The sequence below is a fragment of the Leucoraja erinacea genome, chromosome 1, assembly GCF_028641065.1.
Source record: "Leucoraja erinacea ecotype New England chromosome 1, Leri_hhj_1, whole genome shotgun sequence".
NCBI classification, from domain to species: Eukaryota; Metazoa; Chordata; class Chondrichthyes; order Rajiformes; family Rajidae; genus Leucoraja; species Leucoraja erinaceus.
This window is the reverse complement of record NC_073377.1, coordinates 90,187,531-90,214,501: the sequence shown is the minus strand read 5'-3', so window position 1 is coordinate 90,214,501 and position 26,971 is coordinate 90,187,531. Positions and strand designations below refer to the sequence as shown.

At 41.8% G+C, this 26,971-nt stretch overlaps 2 protein-coding genes across 3 annotated transcripts in view; both read left to right on the top strand.

Annotated features, from left to right (window-relative positions):
- LOC129699137 (ADP-ribosyl cyclase/cyclic ADP-ribose hydrolase 2-like) overlaps positions 1–26,971 on the top strand; it is a 263,707-nt gene that overhangs the window by 54,395 nt on the left and 182,341 nt on the right. The window lies entirely within an intron of this gene.
- Positions 1–26,971, top strand: part of cc2d2a (coiled-coil and C2 domain containing 2A) — a 137,499-nt gene that overhangs the window by 17,205 nt on the left and 93,323 nt on the right. For both annotated transcript variants that reach the window (XM_055638802.1, XM_055638794.1), the window contains 5 exons: positions 6,228–6,305; positions 11,895–11,970; positions 14,733–14,824; positions 21,715–21,813; positions 25,974–26,078. In XM_055638802.1, the coding sequence (XP_055494777.1) occupies positions 6,228–6,305; positions 11,895–11,970; positions 14,733–14,824; positions 21,715–21,813; positions 25,974–26,078 (450 nt within the window). The remainder of the gene's footprint in view (positions 1–6,227; positions 6,306–11,894; positions 11,971–14,732; positions 14,825–21,714; positions 21,814–25,973; positions 26,079–26,971) is intronic.

Here is a 26,971-nt window from a genome sequence, read left to right as displayed (position 1 = left end):
TGTCCCCCTGGAACTTATGTTGCCAATTGTTGAAATAATTTATGCGGCCAAAGATGTAAGGGGCAGTGTGAGAATGAGATGGAGAATTAAAATGGCATGAAACTGGAACATTTTCAACAACATTTTTAATTTGATCCACAAGAGAGACTCTGAACTTCCATTCTATTGTACATGAAATTCTCCATCCTATATATTCAAAGCTTGTCTCAGTAAGGTTACAGGTCATGGCATTATGTCACTGCATAGGGAATTTATTGAACAATTGGCTTAGGTTGGGGATGGAGGTTAAGATATGCCCATCAGCGAAGAATCTACTCACACAGTCTTCACATCCTGCCCAGTCCTCTGAGCAATGTAATGACAGGCTAGTCATTGACATAATCACAGGCTAGTCTAGCTTGTCATCAATGAGATAAATGAGCAGCTGTGGAGGTTTTGTGGCCACATTCTGTGGAGGTCATGGGCACTTTGATTCTCAGCTCCCTCAAGAATGGAACTTTATAAGCAGCTGCAGCAGAACTTTGTGTCTCTTAATTTGCTGTTCACCACAGCATTCAAGACGTCACCCAGCCACTGTACTGATGCAGAGATGATTTCAATTACTTAGATTTCAGAGAGGAGAGGTTGATGTTCTTGGACGTTGGGGCATTCAATAATACTGGCTTCTCATCAAATCATGCAGACATGGACTGCATTTCTCTGTCCATAAGGACTCCCACTAATAATCCAGACCTTCAACTGAACATTTTTCTATTCCCTCACGTTAACTTGGCTTTGGATCATCAAAAGATATTCCAGATGACCAGTACAGAAATTGTAGGATCCACACATTGGAGAAAGAACTTGATGTTTTCTATGAGATCAACAGGTGATTAAAAAAACAAATATGCTGAAAAGTGTTAGCTTTCCAGTTCTTTACTGTATTCAGAGAGATAAGTTAGGTGTGTTTTTGTAATTTTGGTAAATTTGCTGGATATTCAATTCTCTAAACAGATACAAAATATACTTTATCACCTTCATTTTCTGGTCAGTTTAATATTTTCCTGCGATCCATGATGATACATGTAAGGTCCTCCTATATTATACCACAGTAAAGTGGCTATGCATGTTATTCTATGACTTGTATAGTGGATATGTATATTAGCATTGCATATAAATTGCAGTGATCCAGTTGCTTTGCCAAGTGCCTTCAGTCCCTCTCATTAGTCATATATTGATTCACAGCTTTGTACAGTTTTCTCTTTATCTCCTCAAAAATCCTGTAATTTCAGTATCCTAGCTATAAAACAAAGCATAACAAAATAGATTTTTTACAGAATTATGATTACACATAAAGGCTGTGATCTTTCACAAAGTATAATGAAATTCTCCAAATTGAAATTGAAATCGAAACCATTATTGTGTTTTTGGATGGGTAGCACTAGAAATAGTCAAAAGTGTGTTATTGTCATTTGACCTGAAGCAGAGTATTGAAATATAGTAATAATATATCACTGTGGAGAAACACAGTTAGTTTGTGTGGTGAAGATTACAATCTTGTTGGAAAGTGTGCAGAATAAGAAGGGATAACTGTATAAAATCTACTACACAGTTATTTCCATTTTGTTGATCAGACTTCAGCCTCCTCTTCTTTTAGATGGAAACTAAACAATGTTGTCTTGAAGTACACCATATCACCAGAATGACGAGTAATGAAATAAAAAATTATCCTCGCTCAGATTTTGCAAAGGACTGCAGGTTTTGTATGTTTATGCCTGCAGTTTCTCCAGTGACAACAATTTAATTTCAACATGATGTCTGACCCAGTAAATCTAGATCCCAGTAGACCATAACTCAGTGTTTGCATTCTCAAGGATGCAGATGTTTTGGTAAACAGATTATGATCAAGTACACAATTTCTGTCAATGATAAATCCTTTAAGTTTCGAAGAAGTTGTTTTTGTTTTTCATTCATACGAATCGTATGTAAATTAAAACTGCACATAAAAGAAATTTAGCTGAAGGATTTTATTTCTGAATTCTTTCAATAAACTAAATAAATATTATACACATTTCCGAATTAATTAGTTCTACCTCTTGGTGGGTAAACTAAATTCACTTTTTTCATGTTATTTGAAAAATGTGAAGGTTTTGTTTTGAAACCATATTGCACATTGTATAGGAAGAAACTGCAGAAATCCAAACTGAAGATAGACACAAACAGCGATTAGAAAATGATTAGGTGACGTTTTGGGTTTGAAGAAGGGTCTCAACCCAAAACGTCAACTATTCCTTTACTCCAGAGATGCTGTATGACCTGCTGAATTACTCCAGCTTTTTGTGTCTATCTTTATGCCAAACACATTGTTCATGAACTACTTTCAAAATCACCATATAACCCTAAGAAATGGCCTGCTCTCTGTTTTTCAGAAATAAATTATACAGACAAAAAAAATTGAAGGTTATTTATTGTAAATCACACTAGTGTCATATTTTTAGATTATTCTAACAACTGTTCAATGAAGATGCTGTGGAAATTTGTGCTCATTTGGACACTTCTTCTTTACCCTTTGCCAGATCATAGCCTGCACTGTGTTTTTAAAATATTCCAGAACACAACCCTGCAAGGTACCAAAATCCACTTTCAAACACTCCAAGCTAGTTTTGGATGGGTAATTTTAGAACATAGAACCAGAACAGGCCTTTGGCCCATGCCAAATATGATGTTAAACTAATCTCCTCTGCCTGAACTTGATCCATATCCCTCCATTCCCTTCATATCCATGTGCCTATCCAAAAGTGGCTTAAATGCCATTATCAAATCTGCCTCCACCATCACCTCTGCTGGCACATTCCAGGCACCCACACCTCCCTTAAAAAAAGTACTGTGCATATCACCATTAAACTTTGCCCCTCTCACCTCTGGTATTGACATTTCACACTGGGGGAAAATGTTCTGACTATCTACCTTATTTACATCTCTTATAATTTTATATATTTCTATCAAGTTTTCCCTTAGTTCAAGTTCAAGTGAGTTTATTGTCACAGTTTTCCCTGAGCATGCAACACCCCAGAGAAAACAATCCAAATGTAACCAACCCCTCCCTATAGCCCATAGCCTTTAATGAAGGCAGCGTTCTGGTAAACATCTTCTTCACGTTCTGCAAAGCCTACATCTCCTGCCTGTAAGATTGGGGAGAGCTGATATGGAATCAGCAACAATATAAATGCATCAGGATGTTTTTTTTTAATCTTGCTTACACCCAGGTTTAACTGCAATACATTAGGCTGTGCTTAAACCATCGCTGCTTTGTCAATATGCTCAATTACAGCAATATCGTTAATGGGTTTCTGAGTTTAACTCCAGCTCCTCGGCTTCCTAGAACGTCCCAATGAAGGCAAGGCAAGGAACATCAAATTCATTTCACTGCACTTTCGGGTGCATGTGACGAATAAAATTGACTTTGACTTTAATCATTGAGGGGATTGAAGCCCAAGGCAAATAAATGTGCCCATACAGCTGATACTTTCATATCTACCCGTGCAAAAGCGAGTAGTTGCTTGTGCGTTACGTTTTGGAGGTCCATAGTTCTGAACTGTTACATCATCCAGAGTGATATTTACACTCATCTGGACCTTTAATGAGGACCAAGAGAGCAACTAGTGAAAGCAGTAGTCACCTGATGTGCACATCCACCATTCTCTGTTATTTCCTATTTCCAGCCCCTGCAGCATTTTTGCTCTTTTAGAATGAAGCTTGCCACTGGCACTGTCTTTCCCACAGGTGCATAATGTCATTGACTGCATGTGTGCCATTTAGGACACCCAGGGTTCATTATCAATCATCAAATAATTTTACACTTAATTTACGGTTGGCGTGCAACCGCAAACTATATGTACTACATGTTTACACAATTCCATGAGAGCCTCTGTGAAGCGTTCATCCTGTGGCAGTACCCTCCCCCTCCGAATCTGAGCCTCTGGTTGCACGTCACCAGCTGACTGGTACCTTTCTCTGAATTCCATATCTCTCTATTCTGCATAAATCTGTGTGTGACTGTGCTCTAACTGCTCATCCATTACATTCATCATCCAAGCAGCAGGGGCCATGGCTGTTGCATGTACATTTCTGCATTATGGGAAGCTTTACCAGAGCGTTATCTCCACCAGGTGTCTCCAATGATTCTTTTTCAACTTATTATAATATTCATTTTTGTTTTAACACTTACAATATTTTACAATATCCCTTTCTTCAGTAAATACTGATGGAAATAGCTCACTTAATATTCCAACAACTTCCTTAACATCTACTTATTTATTTTCCTCCTTTCTCAGGGCTTCCAGCTTTCATTAAACAATGGTCGTTGTATGTGGAATACTTAATATGCTTTATTATAATAATAAGATTCTGCTTTTCTCCTCTTTCCATGTTTTTTTATCTGTCCCATAACCAACTTACTTTCCTGCATGCTCATCCTATCCTCGTAACAGGCAACGTGCCGTCAGGGTAGGGAAGGTGGGCACTGCCTACCCTGACTAAAATTATAAAATGGTAATTATTAAATATAAATAGTAAAGGCATGGGAGAATTATGCCTATCTAAGAGATCGATCTCTTAGGTAGGCATAATTCTCCGTGCCTTTCAACCACTTGTAACACGCGAAGGTCTGTGCAACCCACGTGCCGTCGGCGCTGCTTCAAGCCGTCAATTTCAAGCGGGGCTGAAGGCAGCTGAAATTCTGCCTTTGCAGCACTGCGTAGGCGCAGCAGCCCACTGCGCATGCACAGCACAGTTTCTTGGCGGGGTTTTCAAATATGGATTGTCATTATTTTAAGTGTATCTTAGTAAACAAAGAGAGAAGAATGGAGTTTGTGTACATTTGTTGGTGCCTTATGTTTTTAAATACAGGGTACGGGGGTGGGGGGAGAGTTCCTTTCACAGCGTTTGGGGAGTCTGGCCCGGGGTAAAGTTGCGGGGCGGGCACAATTGTTGTGAAAGAGGGGATCGGGATCATGCCACTTGCGACGCTCCTTGCACGGAGCCACCGCATTGAGGCCGGGGGATGAGAAGTAGCTCGGGTGGCTGTGAGCAGCCGCCGGGCCAGACAGCGGAAGTGGCTGCCACCTCAGCTCCTTCTGCCGGCCCCCGCTCACCTCTGGCATCTCTCCGTCTAAAAACCTCTCTCCTGCCACTCGCTGGCCTCGCTCATGTCAGCCGCTTCCCGCAAATACTTAAATTCCAACAGCGCGATTGAGGTTACCCAGCTGTGGGAATTTAAGGATTTGTGGGAAGTGAAGTCGGCGAGCGGCTGGTGAGAGGTGTTCAGACGGAGAGCATTGCCAAAGGTGAGCGGACCGGCAGAAGGCAATGCGGTGGCTCCACGTCCGGAGCGCCGCAGCAGAGAGTGAGTGAGTGAGTTACTGGCATTATCCCCGACCTCCTCCATCTCAACACTCCTGCCCTCCCCGCAACTTTACCCCTGGCCAGACTCCCCACACGCTGTGAAAGGAACTCTTCCTCCCAATTGGTCCCTTGAACAAGTGTTGTCATTCAATTAGATGACAACTGATTCAATTTTTCCCTGTACTCCCGTTTTTCCCACCATCTCTCCACCTGCTATCACCCTTCACCCCCCACCCATTCAGTAATTCAGAATAAAGGAGACTTGGAAGCCTTGGGCAAATTGAATTGTTACTGTCTTTTTATTTTTTTTTATTTTTACGGAGAGAACAATCTGCGCATGCGCAGTTTAATTTTTTTTTAAAAGCTGACTGACTGCCTACCTTGAGTAATTACTCACGGCATGTGCCTGCCTCATAACCATAGGGCTTCCATGCCCTATCCCATATTAGTCAGTTTATCAACTTTTTATTAATATCATGGTGAAACTCAAAATACTTTGCTCTTTAAAGAAAGTTAACTTTCTTTATCTTAATTGGTTCATCTTTACAAAAATTGTAGTTCTATGCAACAATGTTTGTTCCGTCTTGTCTACCTCATTCCCCATCTTTCCAATATCTTCCCTTTCCAAATTGGTGGCCTGTGTGTACTAACTTGCAATGAAAATTGTGTAGACCCTGCATGAAAAACCATTTCTAGATTACTTTCCTTGGACTGAGGACACGTTTTCCCCAATACGTTTTCTTTAACCTCACTTCAAAGGTTTAGTTTTACTGTTACTAAATTGTGACTAACTTGGCTTTCTCAATACCTTAGTTAAAACTAGATTTACATTGTGGTTTCTGCAGGATATTCAGGATGAGGATGAACAAGCGGAGAACCTCAAACAGACTATGAGAGCTCAAAGGCGACGAAGAAAAGCCCCCGTATGTTTTCTTGTACATCTTTGTTTATGTCAGTTTTATTTCTTACCTGGTTTCTCTTCTGTTTGAGAGATTAGCAGATATACCAAATTGTTACTTCTCTTGATTTTAAACAATTTAATTTTTTTGGAATTGCCGATAATTGTGGTTGGAGACCAATAGAATTCTGCAGGAATATCCATATCAATCTATTTGCTGTCCTTTTCATCAATTCAGGCATAACCTCCTCGCATTTATTCTGACCATTTGGGTGATGCACAATGGGACACAATTTTACTTCGTAGTCACGTGAGTGATTCCGTGAAGAACCCGCTCAGCACGCATGCGCGGCATTAACGCCAGCAGTGCAACAGCGGCGCAGTGGGAGTCAGGCGCTCCCGCTACGAGCCTGAAGGAAAGGAATGTTAGGTAAGTACTTACCATCAGAGTAAAGTCGGTCTTTGCGTTTGTTTTTGCTCCAGGGGGAGCAGAGCAGCAGAGGAAAGTGGCCCCCGTTCGACACCAGGGAAGGAGTCGACAGTGGAGGGGGGAGAGGTGGCAACGGGACTGCACACGCTGTGGTCCACAGACACGGGTGCTGCGCTGATGCCCAGTCTGCTAAACAGCTGTTTGACTAACAGCAACGGACTGGAGGGAAATTTAAAAACCGGCCGGCACCCCTGCAGACTCCCAACAAGGAGACTCGCCGCTCGAGAACCGCTGAAATGTCGCCCGAAAACGGCAGACAGCCTCTAACAGCAAGGTCAGGACCAACCTCAGGATGGAGACAGACACGGAAGATGGGAACCAGCACTTGAAACAAGAATGTCTGTTTCTCCAAGCCAGAGGAAGGTCATGGAGCTAAAAACTCCAGTGAGACTGCCTCAGGAGCAGGGGCAAGCTCGCCAAGGGAGCTAACACTCCCACTCCAGTGCCTACAGCACTGGCCATCTCCCTTGTCGAGGGATTGATGGGAACCAGAGCTGGGCTGGTCAAGAAGAGGGGTCACTGGCTGAACAACATCGGGAGTATGCTTGAGGTACAGGATAGGGAAGAGCTGCTGGGTGTGGCCGCTATGTGGCTCCACCACTAGCGAGATGGCTTTTCAGTCTCAACTGACAGCCAGCTAGCTACCTGTTCTTTTCAAAAGACCTCTCCAAGACAGGTAGTCATGAGGTGTTGGATTTCATCACGCCTCCCCTAAATTGCATTTACTCAAAAGTGCCCACCGCTATTGGGGGGCACATTGAGCATCGCTTTTAAAAACTCAAATATCTTAAAATGAATTTGATATCCCTGACATCGGTTATCATTTTCGCATGCTCTTTCCAGAGGGTCAGGGTAGTATGGCAAAACGCCTGACCCTACTGTTCGCAGTGCTTCGCAACTTCTCGGGAAGTTATAAAACCTGCCCTCAACTCAAAAAATGTTACAGGACTGTGAGAACGCCGACCTCACAACCACAGATCCTGTTGTCTGACTAAGTTACCAAACCAAGCCTAAAAAACTGGACGAAATGTCCAAAATATCGGCGCAAGAGGGCAGGGTCTGGAATGAGCACCACACGTCAGCAGTACCTCTAACACGTCCACCAGGAGGGTCTACCTCATGGTACTGGTGAAAGCTCGGGGCCTGCATGCCAATCCCGTAAGCCTTTCAGGCCAGGGCCCAGAGCAGGCCCCATGGAAAATGTGCCACCCCCCAATATCACCGCCACGTCAGACAACGTGCAAGACTCATTGGACCGGCAGGAAACAGAAGAATACCCATAACCATGGAGGTAGGTGGGTCTGGTTCCTACCAACGTATAAAAAATAGGGGCTTTAAATACTAACAGGGGGGAGATTACACCTGTTTTAAAAAGCACGGGAGTCTATCACGAGTGATCAGTATATACTCAATGGCTTTAGTGGATACAAAATACAATTCATACTAGAAAAATTGCCACCAGTCCAACATTTACCCCAGAGGGTATTTTCCCTCTCCGTTAAAGAAACGAGAGGGACAAGCTGAACTGGTGAGACTAATTACAAAGGGTATCATGGGAAACATGAACCCTTGGAATTCGTATCAAATATTCGTCACTAAACCCAAAAAGATGGTGGATGTCGCATCATCATTGACTTAACCACTAAATATGTTTGTTAAGTATATACATTTCAAAATGGAAACGGTTGTTACTGCCAAACAATTCATTTCCAAAGGATACTTCATGGCAAGCATTGATCTTAAAGATGTTTACTATTTAATACCATTCACAAGGATCATCGCAGATACCTGAAATTTACCTGGATGGGGCAGCTATGGCAATTTAAAGCATTACCCAATGGGCCACATCAGCCCAAGATTATTCACCAAGATACTAAAACCAGCTCTGGCAATATTCACAAGACAAAAACATATTGTCATGGCATATCTTGATGATATCTTAAAAAAATAGGCAAGACCATGGAATTGACTATGTTAGCTGTATCAGCTACCAAACAGTTATTCGAAACCCTGGGATTGTCTTGCATCCAGATAAATCTAAGTTGAAGCCATCCACAATCATGGACTGCTTGGGTTTCACAATTAATTCAGTCTACGTGACTGTAACATTGCCAAGAGACAGAACAGTTGAATTGGCACAATCATGCAACAATTTAATGGTCCACGTGCTCCCAACTATTCGACAAGTAACAGAGTAATTGGGAAAATGGTAGCAGCATTTCCGGCTACACAATTCAGACCTTTGCACTGTCAAAACTTACAAAGAGCAAAGGTACAGGCACCAAAACGACATACAGGTCATTATGATCGTGTCATGAAGTTATCCACTGAAGCAATATCATAACGACAGTAGTGGGCAAAAAACGTTTGGCATAATTTCAATCTATTATCATCACTAACAAGTAGTAGATGGACTAACCCAGAGTCATCGTTACCACTTACACTGGGCATTAATTATCTACAGATGTTGGGTGACTTTTATGGTTTAAAAGCATATGCACAAATATGCATCACTTGCATGTACGGTTACAAATAGATAATACTACGGTGGTGGCCTACATTAACCATATGGGCAGCATAAAATCGGTATCATGCGACAAGTTGGTCAACACAATTTTGCAATGGTGTGTCGAAAGACATATTTGGCTATCAGTAACTTACCTGCCAGGTAAGCTAAATACAGTGGCAGACACCAGGTCACGTAAATTTAATGACAACATCGAATGGATGTTAAACCCCCAAAAATTGCAAAAGTTATCAAGCAATATGGCACGCCAGATATCGATTTATTTGCATCAAGGCTAAATCACCAGGTACCTATGTATGTCGCTTGGGAACCAGACCCTGAGGCAGCAGCGGTAGATGCGTTCGCGCTGGATTGGGGAAATTCTTCTTCTATGCATTTCCTCCCTTCTGCCTCATCAGTTGGGGACTACGCACAATACAAATGGACTCTGCTTCAGGTATTTTGATAGTACCTGACTGGCCTACGCAGCCATGGTTCCCATGACATGGTTGTTGAAACTCCGATGGTATTCCCCAGTGACCCAGAGTTGTTAACACCAAGTGTCGGGCACAAGCCACCCATGCCATGAAAAAATCAAACTCCTGGGTTGCAGATTCTGCACAAACCACTTCTGGGACTGGGATTATCGGAACAAACCGTCGACACCATGTCTGCATCCCTCCGAACATCCACTAAAAAACAGCACTTGTCCAGCATCAAGAAATGGGAGAAGTACTGCTTGGGTACAGGGACCACGTACTCAACCGCTACAGTTACCAACGTACTGGAATTCCTGGCGAACCTTCACCACGATGAAGGACTCAGCTACAGAGCCATCAACACAGCTAGAAGTGCCCTGCCTGTCTATTTAAAACCAGCTCCAGGACAACAGGCCATGGGGTCCCACCGCTGGTGGTCAAACTAATGAAGGGTATTTACAACTCTAACCCCCTAGACCAAGGTACATCCATACATGGGATGTCAGTGTGGTCCTGACATACCTCAGGGGATGGCCACCAGCCAGATCCCTCAACCTGGAACAATCTATGCTCAAAACACTCATGTTGATGGCACTTGTATCTGCACAGAGGGTCCAGTCACTACACCTATTGCGACTGGACAGCATGCTCACAGCTCCAGACCAGATCTCTGTCGTTATCCAGGGACTGATCAAACAGAGCAGACCAGGAACACCTAATCCAGTCGTGGAATTCCGGGCTTACCCACCAGAACCACGGTTATGTGCCATGACCCACCTACTATCCTACATAGACACAACCAAAATATTCGAGGGAGATGAAAAGCCTTGTGGGTCAGTCATAAAAAACCTTATGGTCGGATGACGAGCCAAACCTTTGCGAGATGGCTCAAGCAGGTGCTAAAAACTGCTGGGATAAACACTAACATGTACAAATTCTATTCCACCAGGGCAGCATCCACGTCGATGGCTAAAAGAATGGACGTGCCTATAGACCACATCCTGGCTACAGCAGGATGGTCGGGGGAAAGACCATTCAGAAATTTTATAATAAGCCGTTGGCAAAACCTGTTTTATTTGCAGGAAAGATTTTACGGACTGCAAATATTTAATTTAAGCCCAGGGGAGCAATTTAATTTCTTTGTTGTTATTGTTACAAAATACCATTGTGTTTTTCTACAAACAGATTCATTGGTTGATTACGATAACACACTACCTCCCTCAAAGACTTCGGCAGTGCGTGAAGTAATAACTGTTACACGGTTTGAAATCACAGAGCTTTGAAGTCTTCACGGAATCACTCTCGTGACTCCGAAGTAAAATAGTAAGATTAAATGAGAACTTACCAGTTTGAAGTTTGATCTATATATTATGAGGAGTTACGAAGAGGGATTACGTGCCCTCCACTCCCACCCTCAATAATATGGGTCAAACTGATAAACTGATGTCTCCTTGTCTTTAATATGTTTACTTAAATAACTGTGTCTATCTGTGATTCCACACCGCTGCTTTGAAGTATGCCGCGCATGCATGCTGAGCGGGTTCTTCACGTAATCCCTCCTCGTAACTCCTCATAAAATACAGATCAAACTTCAAACTGGTAAGTTCTCGTTTAATCTTACTATTATTGCCCATGAGTGTTAGAGGAGGGATGATGTTATCTCAGTCAGGTTGGCGGGTTGCCACCAGAGCAAGAAGAAGGTATGCCCAGTTCTCCATGTTGCCGGATGCAGCATAAGAGTGGTCTGGTGGTAATTGGTGATTTTCCCCCTTTCCTCTCAAGTGTGCGCATGTGCGGGGCCTTCCAGAATGTGAGCATGTGCGGGGTCGTGGGTCGGCGAGGCCTGCAGAATTAGCGATATTTTCCAGACGCTTTGAAGTTATGTATTACAGAAATGAGTTGCTTAAAGCTTAAATAAAGTTTAAGTAAATTAGAGGAGTGTAAATGTTTCATTTGTCTCACAACACTCTCCATTTCATCTTGCCATTTAGGTTCCCATAAATTGTCATTATAACAAGGTGACAAGGATTCAGTGGAAAAATATTTTTTCCTCACAAAATGCATTGTTTTATTTTTGATTTATTGGAGGATGCAGCATGGAAACGGGTTATTGACACTTACTTGTATTCTTGTTCCTAGCTTGTGGATGATGTTATTGAATTTAATCATGAAGAATCCCCGCAGGACATCACCAAAATCACTCGTCGTCAGAGATGTAAGATATCACTAACATTACAAAATAATGCTGTTTACTGCCTTTTTATTTTGATGTACAATGCCTGGTAATTAATTTGCCTTCCAACTAAACGATTCACTAGGATGATTGAGGCCCTAATAAAACAACGTCCTTTGACATTTTCTTGATTTCTGAACACCGGAATACTGAGGCAGATTGTGCTGCATCGGCCTCTGAGTCACATTCATCTCCTGCAGGATGACAGCAGTTGCCCATGACCTTTATCTCATTTAAAAACTATATTTAAAAAATACATTTATTTAATGAGACTAATGTTAGTGCTTTTATTAATTTGAAATAAAAGAAAAGAGAATAGCACTTGGTTTCACTTTTTTTTTTAAAGAAGGTGAGCGACTCCATTCGATGTCAAGTCAAATATGCTTAATCACCAGTGCATTCGCTACATACATGCTGCAGTGTGCAGACATGGAAATCCAGAGCCTGCTGATAAATGCTGGCTAGTTGTCAGGAGAGTTTGGCCCAACGTACAACCTTTCACTGCTATAATTGATTTTATTGGATCATTATAATTGACATTAACCACCTGACCTTTAAGCAGCTATTCCCTTTGAATTCACATTTTTCACATGATATTTATGTTTATAAAGCATTAACTATTTTTAAGGTAGACAAAGGTGCTGGAGAAACTCAGCGGGTGCAGCAGCATCTAAGGAGTGAAGGAAATAGGCATACATTTCGGAGGGAGGAGGAGAACTTCAAAGTAGGCATACCTTGAGGACAACTATTTTTAATACCTTTTTTTCAAGCTGGAAAATTCTTGTGGAATGCCATGAATGGCATAACTTGTAAGGCAGAAAGGATTAATATAACAGATTTTATTTCTAACCTGTGCATACAAACAAAATGTGGAGTGTTTCAAATGTATGTGCTTTGCAAGGTCAGGGTGGGGTATAGGTGGATTATGCTTGTGAAAGCAAATAAATGATTAAGGCTGTGAGCAAAACATAATGTACCCCACTTAGCACCCATAGTAACATTTTCCACAGCTTCTCACAGACAGAATATTGTTTTAGCCACCCAGAAAAACCTCTGTGCATAACCTGGGTGACTAGTCTGAGAGGTACTGAGCAGACATGAGGACATGAGAAAATAGGAGCAGAAATAGGCTGTGTGGCCCTTCACGCATGCCCGGCTATTCAATATATATGAACTATCCCAGATCTCATCTCTTCTTCTGTACCAGTACCCGTGCCTCTCAATTCTGCCATCTTTCAAGAATATCTAGAATTTCTTTACATCTATTCAAGGATGCAGCCTCTACAATCCCGTGTAGAGAACTCAGAGAATCACCATCCTGTGCAGGAGATTGTTCAAATGCTCCACAGCTTTAGATGATCGCCCCATTAAACCACACCATTAGAGATGCTGCTTTTAGAATCAACATTGGTTCTCATGCACAGATGTAAATTATTTCAAACAGCAGCTGCTGACGTCTCCTTTATGTGCTGGCCAAAGTTTTCCCTACTGCAATCTCTTGGGAATTGGTGTTATATATATTTATAAATTGGCTGCTATGTTTTGTGAACACTCAATTGGCTGCAAAAGCTCATCAAGCCATATGGAGATTGGGCAAGGTGTTGCATATAAATGGTTGTATTTTGTTCCAGTAAGCAAAACAGACATAATTAAATACTATATATTTGTTCATGTGACAGCAAAAAACAGCTAAATTCCTATTTTCTGAAGCAATGTTTTAAAGCAATAAAATGAAATGATGAAATGAAAATGAAAATGAAATGAAATGAAATGAACTGAAATGAAATATTTTATTCATTGTGTGTACAGTACAGAGAAACGAAACAACTGAAAGGGAGACAAATTCCTAATTTTCATTACAGGCAAAACAATGTCTTGCCCAAGGAACAACGACAGTATGCAAAGCGGGATTCGAACCGGTTACCTTCCGGTTGCCAGCCGAACTCTTAGCCCATTGTGCTATCTGTCGCCTAATAAATCTTGTTATGTGCCAGAAAAATATTAAATTGATTTGGTTGTTAATTAAAACACGCAAGGAAAGCTTTGGCATTATCGACTACATTTTTACAGTATATTTCAGGATAAGTTGAGGTAATGGTAATACATCTGTGTCCCAAATTCAAAAAGAGGCTTTCTGAGGTACTATTAATTTACCCCAAACCACCTGTTGTTATAGCGGGAATTTTTGTTGGAATCTAGTTCACCAAGAGAACTCTGGGAGTCGGAGGTTATGGGGAGGATGCAGGAGAATGGGGTTAGGAGGGAGAGATAGATCCAAATTTCTGCTCTTATCACTTTTATACTTAAGGTACAGCATATACAATTTTGTGAACTATATTTTCCTGATAGTTCCTTATCTCAATTTACATGAAATTTTGACTTGATCCACTCATATAAGAAAAGTATTATTTAGAGGATTTGAAAATGATGCTGAATCTATACTAGTTATAACTAATTCTATTGGCCAACGTTTTAAAGGATGATGAAGCAAGGAACTGCAGATGCTGGTTAACACACAAAAGGTCACAACTGGAGTAACTCAATAGGTCAGGCAGTAACTTGGAAAAGCATGGATAGTTGATGTTTTGGGTCGTGACCCTTCTTGAGACTGAATTCAGACTTCAAAGATGATCCTCATGTGGGTTTTTCAATCGTGAAGAGGGATGAGCTCAAACTGTTTTTTTGGCACAATGCACCTGTGATTGTCTTTCCCTTAATAACTGTTGTTAATTATCTCCCATCAGCTCTTCCTCCTCTTGGTGAGTGTACCCCAAGTACTAGTTTTGCTGAATACTCCATGCGAGAGAAAATGAGGGAAAAACTGAAAGCAGCCAGGGTACGTATTGTTTACAAAGGATAGATGTGAAAGTTTAAAAAATAAAGACTAATGATTTTTGTTAAAATATATAATTTTGGTTGGTGTAGTTTTGTTATGCTTTTTGAATTATTTCTATTTGTTAAATAGGAAAATAGTGTAATTAATATTTTGTCATTGTATATAACTTACTATGCAAGGCTCAAGCAATGATCTTTGCATTGGTTGGACATTTTAATAGTAAGATTAAATGAGAACTTACCAGTTTGAAGTTTGATCTTGATTTTATGAGGAGTTATGATGAGCGATTACGTGAAGAAGGGCCGTCCGTCTGCGTGCGCGTCAATCTTCAAAGCAGCGGTGTTAAATCACAGATAAAAAGAAGACCTGAGAATAGTAAGATTGAAGAAACTAGAACTTCCATGTGACCTTGATAGTATGAGGGTGGGAGCGGTGGGCACGTAATCGCTCATCGTAAACTCCTCATAAAATCAACTGGTAAGTTCTCATTTAACCTTACTATTTTACTTCGGAGTTACGTGAGTGACTACGTGAAGATTTCAAAGCTCTGTGATTTTATGCCGGTTACGAATCCAGGCGTCACACACTGAATGGATTGACCATGGATGCGTGTAATCATTAAAGCATTCAGACATTACGTAGTTAAGTAAAGAAACTGATGCTTTAAATGAAAGAAAAGTTTTTAAAAACTAGTTTCCCCTCCCAACCTTGGGGGTAAACTAAGGGACAGAACTTAAAATGGTACGTGCAAACACCCCCAGTCCGGTAATGGGTTTGTTATAAAACCGGTGGACCGTTATTTCATTCGTCCATCCTGCAGCCACTAGGATGTTGTCAAGAGGCACGTCCATACTCTTGCTGCCGACGTAGATGCAGCCCTGGTGGAGTGAGATTTAACCATATGAACGTTCACTCGGTTACCGCCATTACCCCCTTTGACCATCTGGAGATGGTTTGTGTTGACACCTTCTGGTCTGTTCTGAGCCTCTGTGGTTCGCCGTAACTCTCAGATAGTGGTGTTAGTATGTTACCACACACACAACCGTAGGTCCTCTGGATATGCCAAGAATTGGATCTCCTTCCCTGGCATTCCTGGCCTGCTATGTTTATATCAGGTTCCTGATTACGAATGTTGTGTTGTTCATATTGGTGGTCATGTGGTCCAACCGTAGCTTTTGCAGTGTCTGGACTCTTTGTCAGCATACCACCTTCAGGGTTAGTTATAGGCGGTCCCCACTGTCAAAGTAGGGTTAGTACCATGTTCACATCCCATGTGTCTGTGTACCTTGGTCTTAGAGGTATTAGATTGTAAATTCTCTTCATGAATTTTGTTGTAAAGGGGTGCATTCCTATCGACCCGTGCCCTGCTTGCAGCATCAGATAGGAGGAGAGTGCGCCTCTAGCACTATTGATTGCACTATAACTTTGTTTATAGTTATAGTACAGAGTTGATAGGAAACTCCAAGACATCTGTTATCCGAACTGTGTTGTATTTGTTCGGACAGTCCTATGCCTTGAAATGGTCTCCTCAGAATCTGCAGACCAACAAGTTAATACGTCCGTGTAGTGGATGATTACTCCCTGTAACTGGGTTCACTAGGAGGTCCCTGCTCTTGGGTACAGCCATAACTGGCTGGACTATAGTTCCCAAATTATTTGGGGACCAGGCTTGATTAGGCCAATCTGGCACTACCAATATGCCTGTGGCTTAGTCTTGCTTGATTTTGGTCAAGCATCGTTTTGTGAGACAAATTCGCGGAAAGCATGCATAAACAATCCTCCCCAATTGAGGGAGAAAGCATCCACTGCCTTTGCTCCTGGATCCTGCTTGCAGGACACATATCTGGGTAACTGATGGTTTAATCTAGATGCAAATAGATCAAAATCTGGTATGCCAAATCGTGTAGTTATTTCGTTAAATACTGCCTGATTCAACATCCATTCTGTGTTGTTATTAAACATCCGTGATCCAGCATCTGTCACCGTGTTATATCTACCTTGTAGATTTACCAAATATTCCTCTTGATACACCAGTGCCAAATGAGGTTCGACAATCTATCGTAAGATACAGATTTTACACCACCCTTGTTAGTGGATATGTGCCACCGCAGTGGTGTTATCAATCTGAATTTGAACAAGCACCAGTTGCATATTGCTACAGAACCCCTTGAGTCCAAATTGTGCCCCCAACAATTCTGGGTAATTGATTCCATGTGTTGGGGAATTACAGACTCCTGCTCATTCCATCTGCCCCCACAGCTCTAGACTGTGTTAGTGGCTCCCCATCCTTAGCCGCTTGCATAGGTCTGAAGAACCCTCGATGGCTTTCAAGCAAATTTACTTTGCGCTTTCTCACGTTCGTTATCCACCTTAGTTATTCAACAATGGCCTCTGCTGGCAATCCATAGCTTGCCAATATTGCCTGCATGGAATCTGCGTGTTTGTTTCTTTGCTCGCTGTAATTCTGGTAATGCAAAGGCCCGTACGTACTGCTGGAAATGCGGCTACTATTTGCCAATTACACTCGCTGTTTGCCTGATAGATGGCTAGTATTTGACTATCAGGTCATAGCAGGTTTGATTAATATAGTCGTTTGCCCCTGGGCAAAGTCACCAACATATTTACTGTTTTTGATAGTAAATTCTAGGTAATCAATTACCCTTGTAGGTGTCAATTTTGATTTAACTGGATGGATGAGGTAACCAATTCTATCAAACAGGGTTTTGGGTTTGCTTTGACTGATGCTTCTGCCAATTCTTGGTGACTCCAAAATGAAATTGTCCAAATATGCCATTACTATGTGGTTCTGAGACCTTTGTAGACCCAGAATTGGTTTCCGTAGATTTGTCAATAGTCTAGGAGCTGATGTCAACCCATTTGGCAGATCCATACCATCCAGTTAAACTTCAAATATCTCCTGTTCTTAGTGAATAGAAACCGAATAGTATGCATCTTTGAGGTCGATGCATGCCATGTGACCATTTTATAGGAAGCTCCTATAAAACAGTAGTTGGACCGTAACAAAATTACTGTTTCTAAAAGTCTGTACTGCACAAATGAGTTAAACCTGGATGAAGTGACATCCTCCATCTGTCACATGTCCTGAATGGCAATCCTGCCCAAAAATACTGGGCCTGCCTCGAAGACAATTCCAGTCCGAGTTCCAAGTCTGCTTGGAACCTGTGTAAGTTGTGCAGTAAAAATAATCACATGTTATTATCTGTTTTTAAAACCAGTTCTGAAATTTCATGTTATTGTCATTTTGAACAAAAACACAAGAGTAAATTACCAACATGTAACTGGTCCACAATCCCTTGTTTCAGTAAACCCAGACCCACCTACCTCCATGGCTACCGGTGGTCTTGTGGTAAGCCCAAAGGCCCCTGATGCGGATTCCTTTTCTCTCCTTGATTGGGAGTAGGACTGGTAGGGAGTGTGGATTCCATGTTTCTCCTGACCTCTGCTTGGGTCTGGTCTGAAACCCTCATCATACTGAGCCTGCCTAGTAGGACAATTCTGGCCATTATTTTGAGTCTGCCTTGAAAGACGACTCTGATCATATTTCCGTGCCCAGCTTTCAAGCTACCACCGGATTCAGTGAACCGCTTTACCCCTATGGAGGTGTGGGGTGTATTGTCGCCTACTGATGATTTGCTTATGGTAGGTACCTTGATTGGTCCGACAGTTTTTGCTTCCTTCTTCTGGTCTTACCTGAAGAGAGGATTCGGCGGCTGATAGCGCTCCATTGCCGGCATTGTAGCGTGCGGATATTCTGCCAACTGCTGGCTCTTGAGGCCATATGCATGTGCTTCAGTATGTTCATACTTTAAATTCGAGATCAGTTACCTACTGATCATTCACACTCCCCTCCACTGAGAGTGAGGTTCGTAGGCAGCCCTGAAAACGGGTGCTGCTGCAGGCCCCTGAGGATACCTGTGCTGACATGGCCCCTCCAGCGGACCTAAATTAGATTCTAGCTTTGGTCAGACTGAAACGGACCATGAAGGCTCCTCTCCTCAGAACAGGAGACATTTGTGCAGCCCTGAAAACAGGTGGTGCTGCCTGCGGGTTCTCCATAATACCCGGGCTGTCAATTGCTAGATTTCGATCCAGGGAAGCACCCAGTGGGACCTGGATGATTGCAGAAGCACTTATTTCCTGTTTGTTTGTATTGAAGATTATTATTCCTTTCATGTAAAGCATTTTGGTGTTGAGTTAAACAGTGCAATATAAGTAAAACTTACTTACTTACTTCCTTTCTTCTGCTTGTCCCTGGGATGGTTTCCCCCCCCTCTTCTGTGGTACTCTGATTCAGAGTGGTTTCTTCCACATGTAGTTCCCTCTCCAATGGGGAAGACATTGGGCTGCCCCATGTGTGAGGCTCCCGGCACCGGCACTGCTGTGGGCCGTGCTGATGCTGCTCCCTCCTTTGGAGCAGATCATTGTTGGAGCAACTTTTCCATAAGTTGCTCTATGTCGGAGAAGTCATCCTCAGACGCTCTCCGTTGAGGGAGGGCATCCCACTTCCCCGGACTCATCTGAGTCAACGGGTTTGTTTAGACTTGCGGGTGGCATTACGTCCCGCAGGACAACCATGGAGCTCCTGCTCCCGCACAAAGTCTCCTGCCGATTCTGCTATCGGCGCTAATGTCAGGAACAAGACCGTCGCCCGCTATTTGGAAAGCTGTGGTCTTTGGCAGCCGACATCCCCGCGGGCTGTCTCCTCGACATCTGGGCTCTGAAAAAAAAAACTTCAAGCCCGAAAGAACGCAGGTAAGTGATTCAACTTTCCTTACCTGCTCATCCTGACGGCCTGGGAGGCCACAGTGCCTGCCGGTCCGTCGTGCGTGTTGCGTTCAGACGTAATGACGCGCAAGCAGACGGACGGCCCTTCTTCACGTAGTCACTCACGTGACTCCGAAGTAAAACCTATATTTTATTAGGTCTTAAAGGGTATTTCAGCTTTCTCAATATCCTTATATTCTTGCACGTTTTAGGCTTTCTGTACAAATATGTGCATCCCAAACTTGCTGGTCAAGCTTTGTCAGCCATTCTCTGGCTAAACTTCTCTAATAGCCTATAAATGGGATTCAGTGGTGGAGTAGAAGACTGCTCTGATTTGTTTTTTCCTATCACTTGCAGTGGGTGATCTGTTACGCGTCATACACCAGAATAGACTGGGGCAGGATTATAGGCCCATATATTTATATGGTGATTGTAGGACTGTTACAATATAGGTTAGAATTTAATTGCATTTTTTATGTTTGGCTTAATTTTTTTTAATTGTGTTTTGTAGAGGATTTTAGTGATTGTTTTTATTTTTAAGTAATTTAGTATGTTTACTTTTTAATAGATTTAAAAAGTTAAATATGAGGTGAATTCAGAGGCAATAATAAATATTGAGAGCATGGACAAATGTCAGAGCTGAGGCCATTTGGCTGCCGCTGCTCTCTCTTCACATTGTGTTTTTGATTTTTTGTTTTTGGACTGAATTCTGTTTTTAGTTTGAGTCTCTGTGATGTCTTTATTATTTATTTTACTCTGATTATATGTTTATATTCCTGTTAATCTATGTAAGGTATCCTTGAGATGTCTGAAAGGCGCCCAACAATAAATAACATTTATTATTATTATTATTATCGGCTCTTGAAGATCACTGCTCTGGCCCATCCACTTGACTCTGCCTCCCACCAGGGTCATGCAGTTTAGCTCTGGGGCCAGCTGAGCAGCACCATCTGGAGAAGGTTAGTTAGGTAGAATGCAATGTGCTCTACTCAGGAAGACCTTTGCCTGTATGTCTGCAGTTGCAGTCATGTATAATACTTTAAAAAATGATGAATGGTTTTGTATTTTGCAATAGAAATTGCCTCTTACTGTTCAGACAATTTAGCATTTTTTTTAAAGAACAGCTATTAGCCTTGTAGAAGAGTTTTTATGGCAGCCTTGCACAACTGATGATCCATTTATCTATGCCTCTGAAACACTTTTCATTTTTTTTTTATTACTCCAAAATCTTTCCTTTTGCGTAAACATCTTTAATAGGAGCTGTTTGTGTAATCCATTTGTTGCTCGATTGCTGTTTGTATACTTGAATCTGACAAATGGACACGGGTTCTCTGAACTTATGCGTAGGAACGAACTGCAGATGCTGGTTTAATTTGAAGATTGACACAAAACGCTGGAGTAATTCAGCGGAACAGGCAGCATCTCTGGAGGGAAGAAATGGGTGACATTTTGGCTGATCTGAAACGTCACCCATTCTTTCCCTCCAGAGATGCTGCCTGTCCTGCTGAGTTACTGCAACATTTTGTGTCCTTCTCTGAACTTATGTTGGTTTGAACAATATTAAAGTTCTGATATTTCAGCATTTTACTATTGTAATATTAAGGTTTGTTTGCTTCTTTATACTAGTTTCCCATTTATGAACTGAATAACTAACTATGCTTACAATTTCCATTAATATTTTCCATTTTGAATTTAAATATTCAATATGGTCCAAATGTTGTTTATTCCATTAGCATTGAAGGAGATTGATGTCCATGGCTCTATTGAATTTAAGGTTAACTTGTTAGACATAAATGAAAAAATCATCTTTTAGATCCTTAAAATAATTGAAACTCATAATTTAACCCTTAAATTCAATAGCCATTGGACATTCATCTCTTTCAATGCTAATGCTATAAGCGTCATCTGGACTATTTGGGTGGACAGCTGTTGTCCTGGTGTGAAGCTGACGGACCTGGAACTATCAAACTGACACAAATGAGGATCAGCAACATGTTTTGTGGATACAAAGAGATGGTTTGCTTTAGTCTTGCGACAAAATTTAAGTAAAATATGTGAATGTGCATAGTACAATTATAACTCCCATTTTAAAATACATTGTCTAGTCTAAGGCTCAAAGCGCCCTTCAGCAAGAGGAAGAGAGTGCCTCTCGGTATCCAACAGACCTCGGAGACCAATCATCAATCACTCAATTTGATACTGAGGTGAGAAAAAGCACTTTAATATGTTAGTCATTCATTTTAATATAAGCTTTATTGTCATTAATTTTATTACCTCATCCCAGTCTTAGCTTTCCATTGGCTTGTGTGAAGGTGCACTCTTTTCCCTCACACAGAGTTACTGTACGCTCACATTACAAGGTTGTGCCTGTGTTTGGGGGTTGGTGTTGAGCATATCAATGATGTGGCCCGCCCAGTGTAGCTGACTGAGAGTAAATAGGGCCTCAGTACTGGAGCAGTTATCCTGAGCAAGAACACTGACACTGATTTGATTATCTTTGGTGGTATTTTTCTAGTGCATTAAACTGTTTGTTATGGGTAATCGAGGTGTCTGAAGCGTATAGGAGGACTGGGATCACTGCTGCTTGTTAGACCATGTGTTCTGTACACTGAGGTAATTATCTTCAGAGATAAAAACATAGAAAATAGGTGCAGGAGTAGGTCATTCGGCCCTTCGAGCCTGCACCGCTATTCAATATGATCATGGCTGATCATCCAACTCAGTATCCTGTACCTGCCTTCTCTCCCCTGATCCCTTTAGCCACAAGGGCCACATCTAACTCCCTCTTAAATATAGCCAATGAACTGGCCTCAACTACCTTCTGTGGCAGAGAATTCCACAGATTCACCACTCCCTGTGTGAAAAATGTTTTTCTCATCTCGGTCCTAAAAGATTTCCCCCTTATCCTTAAACTGTGACCCCTTGTTAGCATTCCCCAACGTCGGGAACAATCTTCCTGCATCTAGCCTGTCCAACTCCTTAAGAATTTTGTAAGTTTCTATAAGATCCCCCCTCAATCGTCTAAATTCTAGCGAGTACAGATCGGGTCCTTTTCACAATGGCGGGCAGTGACTAGTGGGGTACCGCAAGGCTCAGTGCTGGGACCCCAGCTATTTACAATATATATTAATGATCTGGATGAGGGAATCGAATGCAACATCTCCAAGTTTGCGGATGACATGAAGCTGGGGGGCAGTGTTAGCTGTGAGGAGGATGCTAGGCGGCTGCAAGGTGACTTGGATGGGTTGGGTGAGTGGGCAAATGCATGGCAGATGCTGTATAATGTGGATAAATGTGAGGTTATCCACTTTGGTGGCAAAAACAGGAAAGTAGACTATTATCTGAATGGTGGCCGATTAGGAAAAGGGGAGATGCAACGAGACCTGGGTGTCATGGTACACCAGTCATTGAAAGTAGGAATGCAGGTGCAGCAGGCAGTGAAGAAAGCAAATGGTATGTTAGCATTCATAGCAAAAGGATTTGAGTATAAGAGCAGGGAGGTTCTACTGCAGTTGTACAGGGTCTTGGTGAGACCACACCTGGAGTATTGCGTACAGTTTTGGTCTCCTAATCTGAGGAAAGGCATTCTTGCCATAGAGGGAGTACAGAGAAGGTTCACCAGACTGATTCCTGGGATGGCAGGACTTTCATATGAAGTAAGACTGGATAGACTCAGCTTGTACACGCTGGAATTCAGAAGATTGAGGTGGGATCTTATAGAAACGTACAAAATTCTTAAGGGGTTGGACAGGCTAGATGCAGGAAGATTATTCCCGATGTTGGGGAAGTCCAGAACAAGGGGTCACAGTTTAAGGATAAGAGGGAAGTCTTTTAGGACCGAGATGAGAAAATCATTTTTTACACAGAGAGTGGTGAATCTGTGGAATTCTCTGCCACAGAAGGTAGTTGAGGCCAGTTCATTGGCTATATTTAAGAGGGAGTTAGATGTGGCCCTTGTGGCTAAAGGGATCATGGGGTATGGAGAGAAGGCAGGGATGGGATACTTAGTTGGATGATCAGCCATGATCATATCGAATGGCGATGCAGGCTCGAAGGGCCGAATGGCCTACTGCACCTATTTTCTATGTTATATTTGGCTGCCCACAGAAATTTGTATCTTTCTTAACTTTTCTCCATGTTGGCATGGAATCCAAAAAATGATGATATGACCTGGAAAATGACAAGCTGGTAGTTGTTTGCAATTGCATAAAAATAAGGGGGAAATTGTAACTAGGGAGAGAATGGGACACTTCAGAAACCAAAATGATCATCTACGTAAGGAGCCCCAGGAAATGGGTAAGGTCCTCAATTAATATTTCTCCTGTTTTTACCATTGAGAACAACATGAAGACAAGCAAACTTCAAAAGTTAATGGAGTTGTTATGAAGAAGTCTGCACTGCAGTTGATGAAATGCTGGACATATGACTCTAATTATCTACTGGGTAAACAAACAGCACAATTAATTCAGCTGAGTTTGATCTGCTCTGGATTACAGTGGCCGTTTATTTTAAAATATGAACCTTTTAACCTGGCTCAGAGACTGAGTTTGTAATTCATTTAATAATTGTTGATTGTAAAGCATTAAGTAGCTTTGTTTATATTTCATAAAGAACATTTTATTTCTTGGTTAATAATCAGACCAGCATAAGCAATACTTTCTGCAGCGTCTGTGATAAGAAGATGCCAAGTCCTACAAATTGGAGTCTGGTGGAGGATATTAGAGCAAGAATTAAGACCTGGAGTTCAAGAGAGCTTATGTATTGATGCCTAGGGGGGTTGTTGCAGAATCCAGACGGTGTCAGGGAATCAACGGCCTGGGAGGAGAATATATCAAAGTGGGAGGAGAAAGCTAAAATGTTGTTGAAGGGACCTTGAGAATCCAGGCATGGGAGGTAGGAACTGCTTGCAGGGTCTGTGAACCATGAACCAGTAAGATCTGAGGGACAGAACTGTGAAGGAGGAGAGGAACCTTTGTGGGAATGGAATGGGGGCTTGTGAGGTGAGAGCAAGGGTGTAGACAATGAATAACCTGAGGAAAGTAAGTAGGTTAAAGGAGCCCTGACTGAGGCAGTTTCACAGTGCCAAGCTGGATCTTGGTCAGGAAGACCACCTTTAAATTATGCAGAGTTAGTAGCACTATTAAACTTTTGTTCTGCCAGTGACCAATGCCAAATTTGTCTCAGAACAGCAAGGTCTAATTTCCTCATTAATGTGGAAAATGGTTCATTTGTGAAGCATGAAGTATGATTTCAAATTGCAAAATGCCATAACTTAGAAATTATTATAACTTTCCAGCCTTGTGGTGTAGAATTTTGTGTGCGTCTCACCGAGGATTGTTCTGCCTGTCGTCAAGAGGTCAAGAGATTCAAGAGAGTTTATTGTTATGTGTCCCGATAGGGCAATTAAATTGTTCATGGTTCTTGCTGTGTTCAAATATGACTGTCCCTCCAGAGTGTCTCTTATATCTGAGGAAGGATGTGCTGCTCTGGTGAGGGTCCAGAGGAGGTTTACACGAATGATTCCATGAATGAGTGGGTTAGCGTATGATGAGTGTTTGAAAGCACTGGGCCTCTGCTCGTTGGAGTTTAGAAGGTTGAGGGGAAACCTTGTTGAAACGTTCACAATAGTGAAAGGCAGAGATAGAGTGAATGTGGATAGGATGTTTCCATTGGTGGGAGAGTCTAGGACCGCAGGTCATAGCCTCAAAATGAAAGGGTGTTCTTTTAGAAAGGGGGTGAGGAGGAGCTTCTTTAGTCCAAGGGTACTCTGGAATTTAGAAGGATGAGAGGGATTCTTATTGAAGCATATGAGATTATTAAGGGTTTGGACACACTAGAGGCATGAAACATGTCCCCGATGTTGGAGGAGTCCAGAACCAGGGGCCACAGTTTAAGAATAAGTGGTAAGCCATTTTGAAAGGATGAGAAAAATTTTCACACAGAGAGTTGTGAATCTGTGGAATTCTCTGCTTCATGAGGCAGTGGAGGCTAATTCTCTTTATGCGTTCAAGAGAGAGTTGGATAGAGCTCTTAAAGATAGCGGAGTCAGGGGATATGGGGAAAAGCCAGGAACCAGGTACTGAGTGTGGATGATCAGCCATGATTACAGTGAATGGCGCTGCACCTATTGTCTATTGTCTATTAACCCGTAGAACTCATTGCCACAGAGGGCTGTGGAGGCCAAGTCAGTGGATATGTTTAAGGCAGAGATAGACATTTTTTTTAAATCGGAACTGGCGTCAAGGGTTATGGAGGAGAAGGCAGGAAAATGGGATTAATAACGTGTGCGAACTTGTATGTACAATGGTATATGCATTTTTTCCAATGATAATACCTTAACTCAATATTTTTGTTGTTTGTTCAGGTTGATGAAGAATATGCGAAGAGACCAAGAGATGCTGAATCACCGATTCCTCCTCCAAGGGTTAGGTTTCGTGAGATAGCAAGTAGATTGAAGCCAAAACCAAAGGCAAGTCTTCGTAAACCAATGGCACACTCTTTTTCTTCATGCATTGCATTCTATTTGTGCAAGATGTTAAACCAACTTTGGTTAAAGGTTCATCATCCTTAATTAGGTATTTTGAAGATAGATGATGCTTCAATGTGGCAGATGGCAAGATAAAGAAAATGCACAAGCTGTGATTAATCTGGAGAGTTCATACAACATTCCTTACCCAGTCTATTGCCATGAGAGTGCTGGTGCACCAACAACCTAAATCTACATTGATGTTACAGATATCAGCCCTTGGTTTGATGTATTCTCTACAAATTTGCGGGCAACAAAAATCCAAGTGGAAACTAAACTGTGAGGTTTCAAGCAATCTGCAACAGTTGATAGAAAGTGAGTGGGCAATGAAAGTGTTGCATAATTTAAGAGAATGTGATGCTGTTCACTTTGATAGAAAAAATAAACACCATGTACACCAAAATCTTGGAATTCAGAGAGATCTGGGTAGCTTTGTAATTGAAACAAGGAGAGTTATTGTGCAAGCACAAGTATTTAGCAAGCAATTAGGAAGGCAAATGGTATGAATGCTTTGGAATAAGTGAGTTTGTTATAAAGAATTGATCCATTGTATAGATCTTTTGAAGTACAACTTTTATAAGTTGTACTTCAAATGTACAGGTTTTTGTCTCCATTCTTAAAGTTATAACTGACTTGAAGACAATGTAATGAGATCATAGATGATCTGCAACTCAACTTTGAGGGTATCCAAGTTTCTGTCTGACTACATTTCCAAACTTCACTCCTGAGAGGCTTGGCTCTCATTTTTAAGCAAGGCTGTCTTGTTCTGTTTTTCCAACCAGCAGAAGTGGATTTACTCTATCAACTCAAGACAAGACTCAAAAATGTTTAATCAT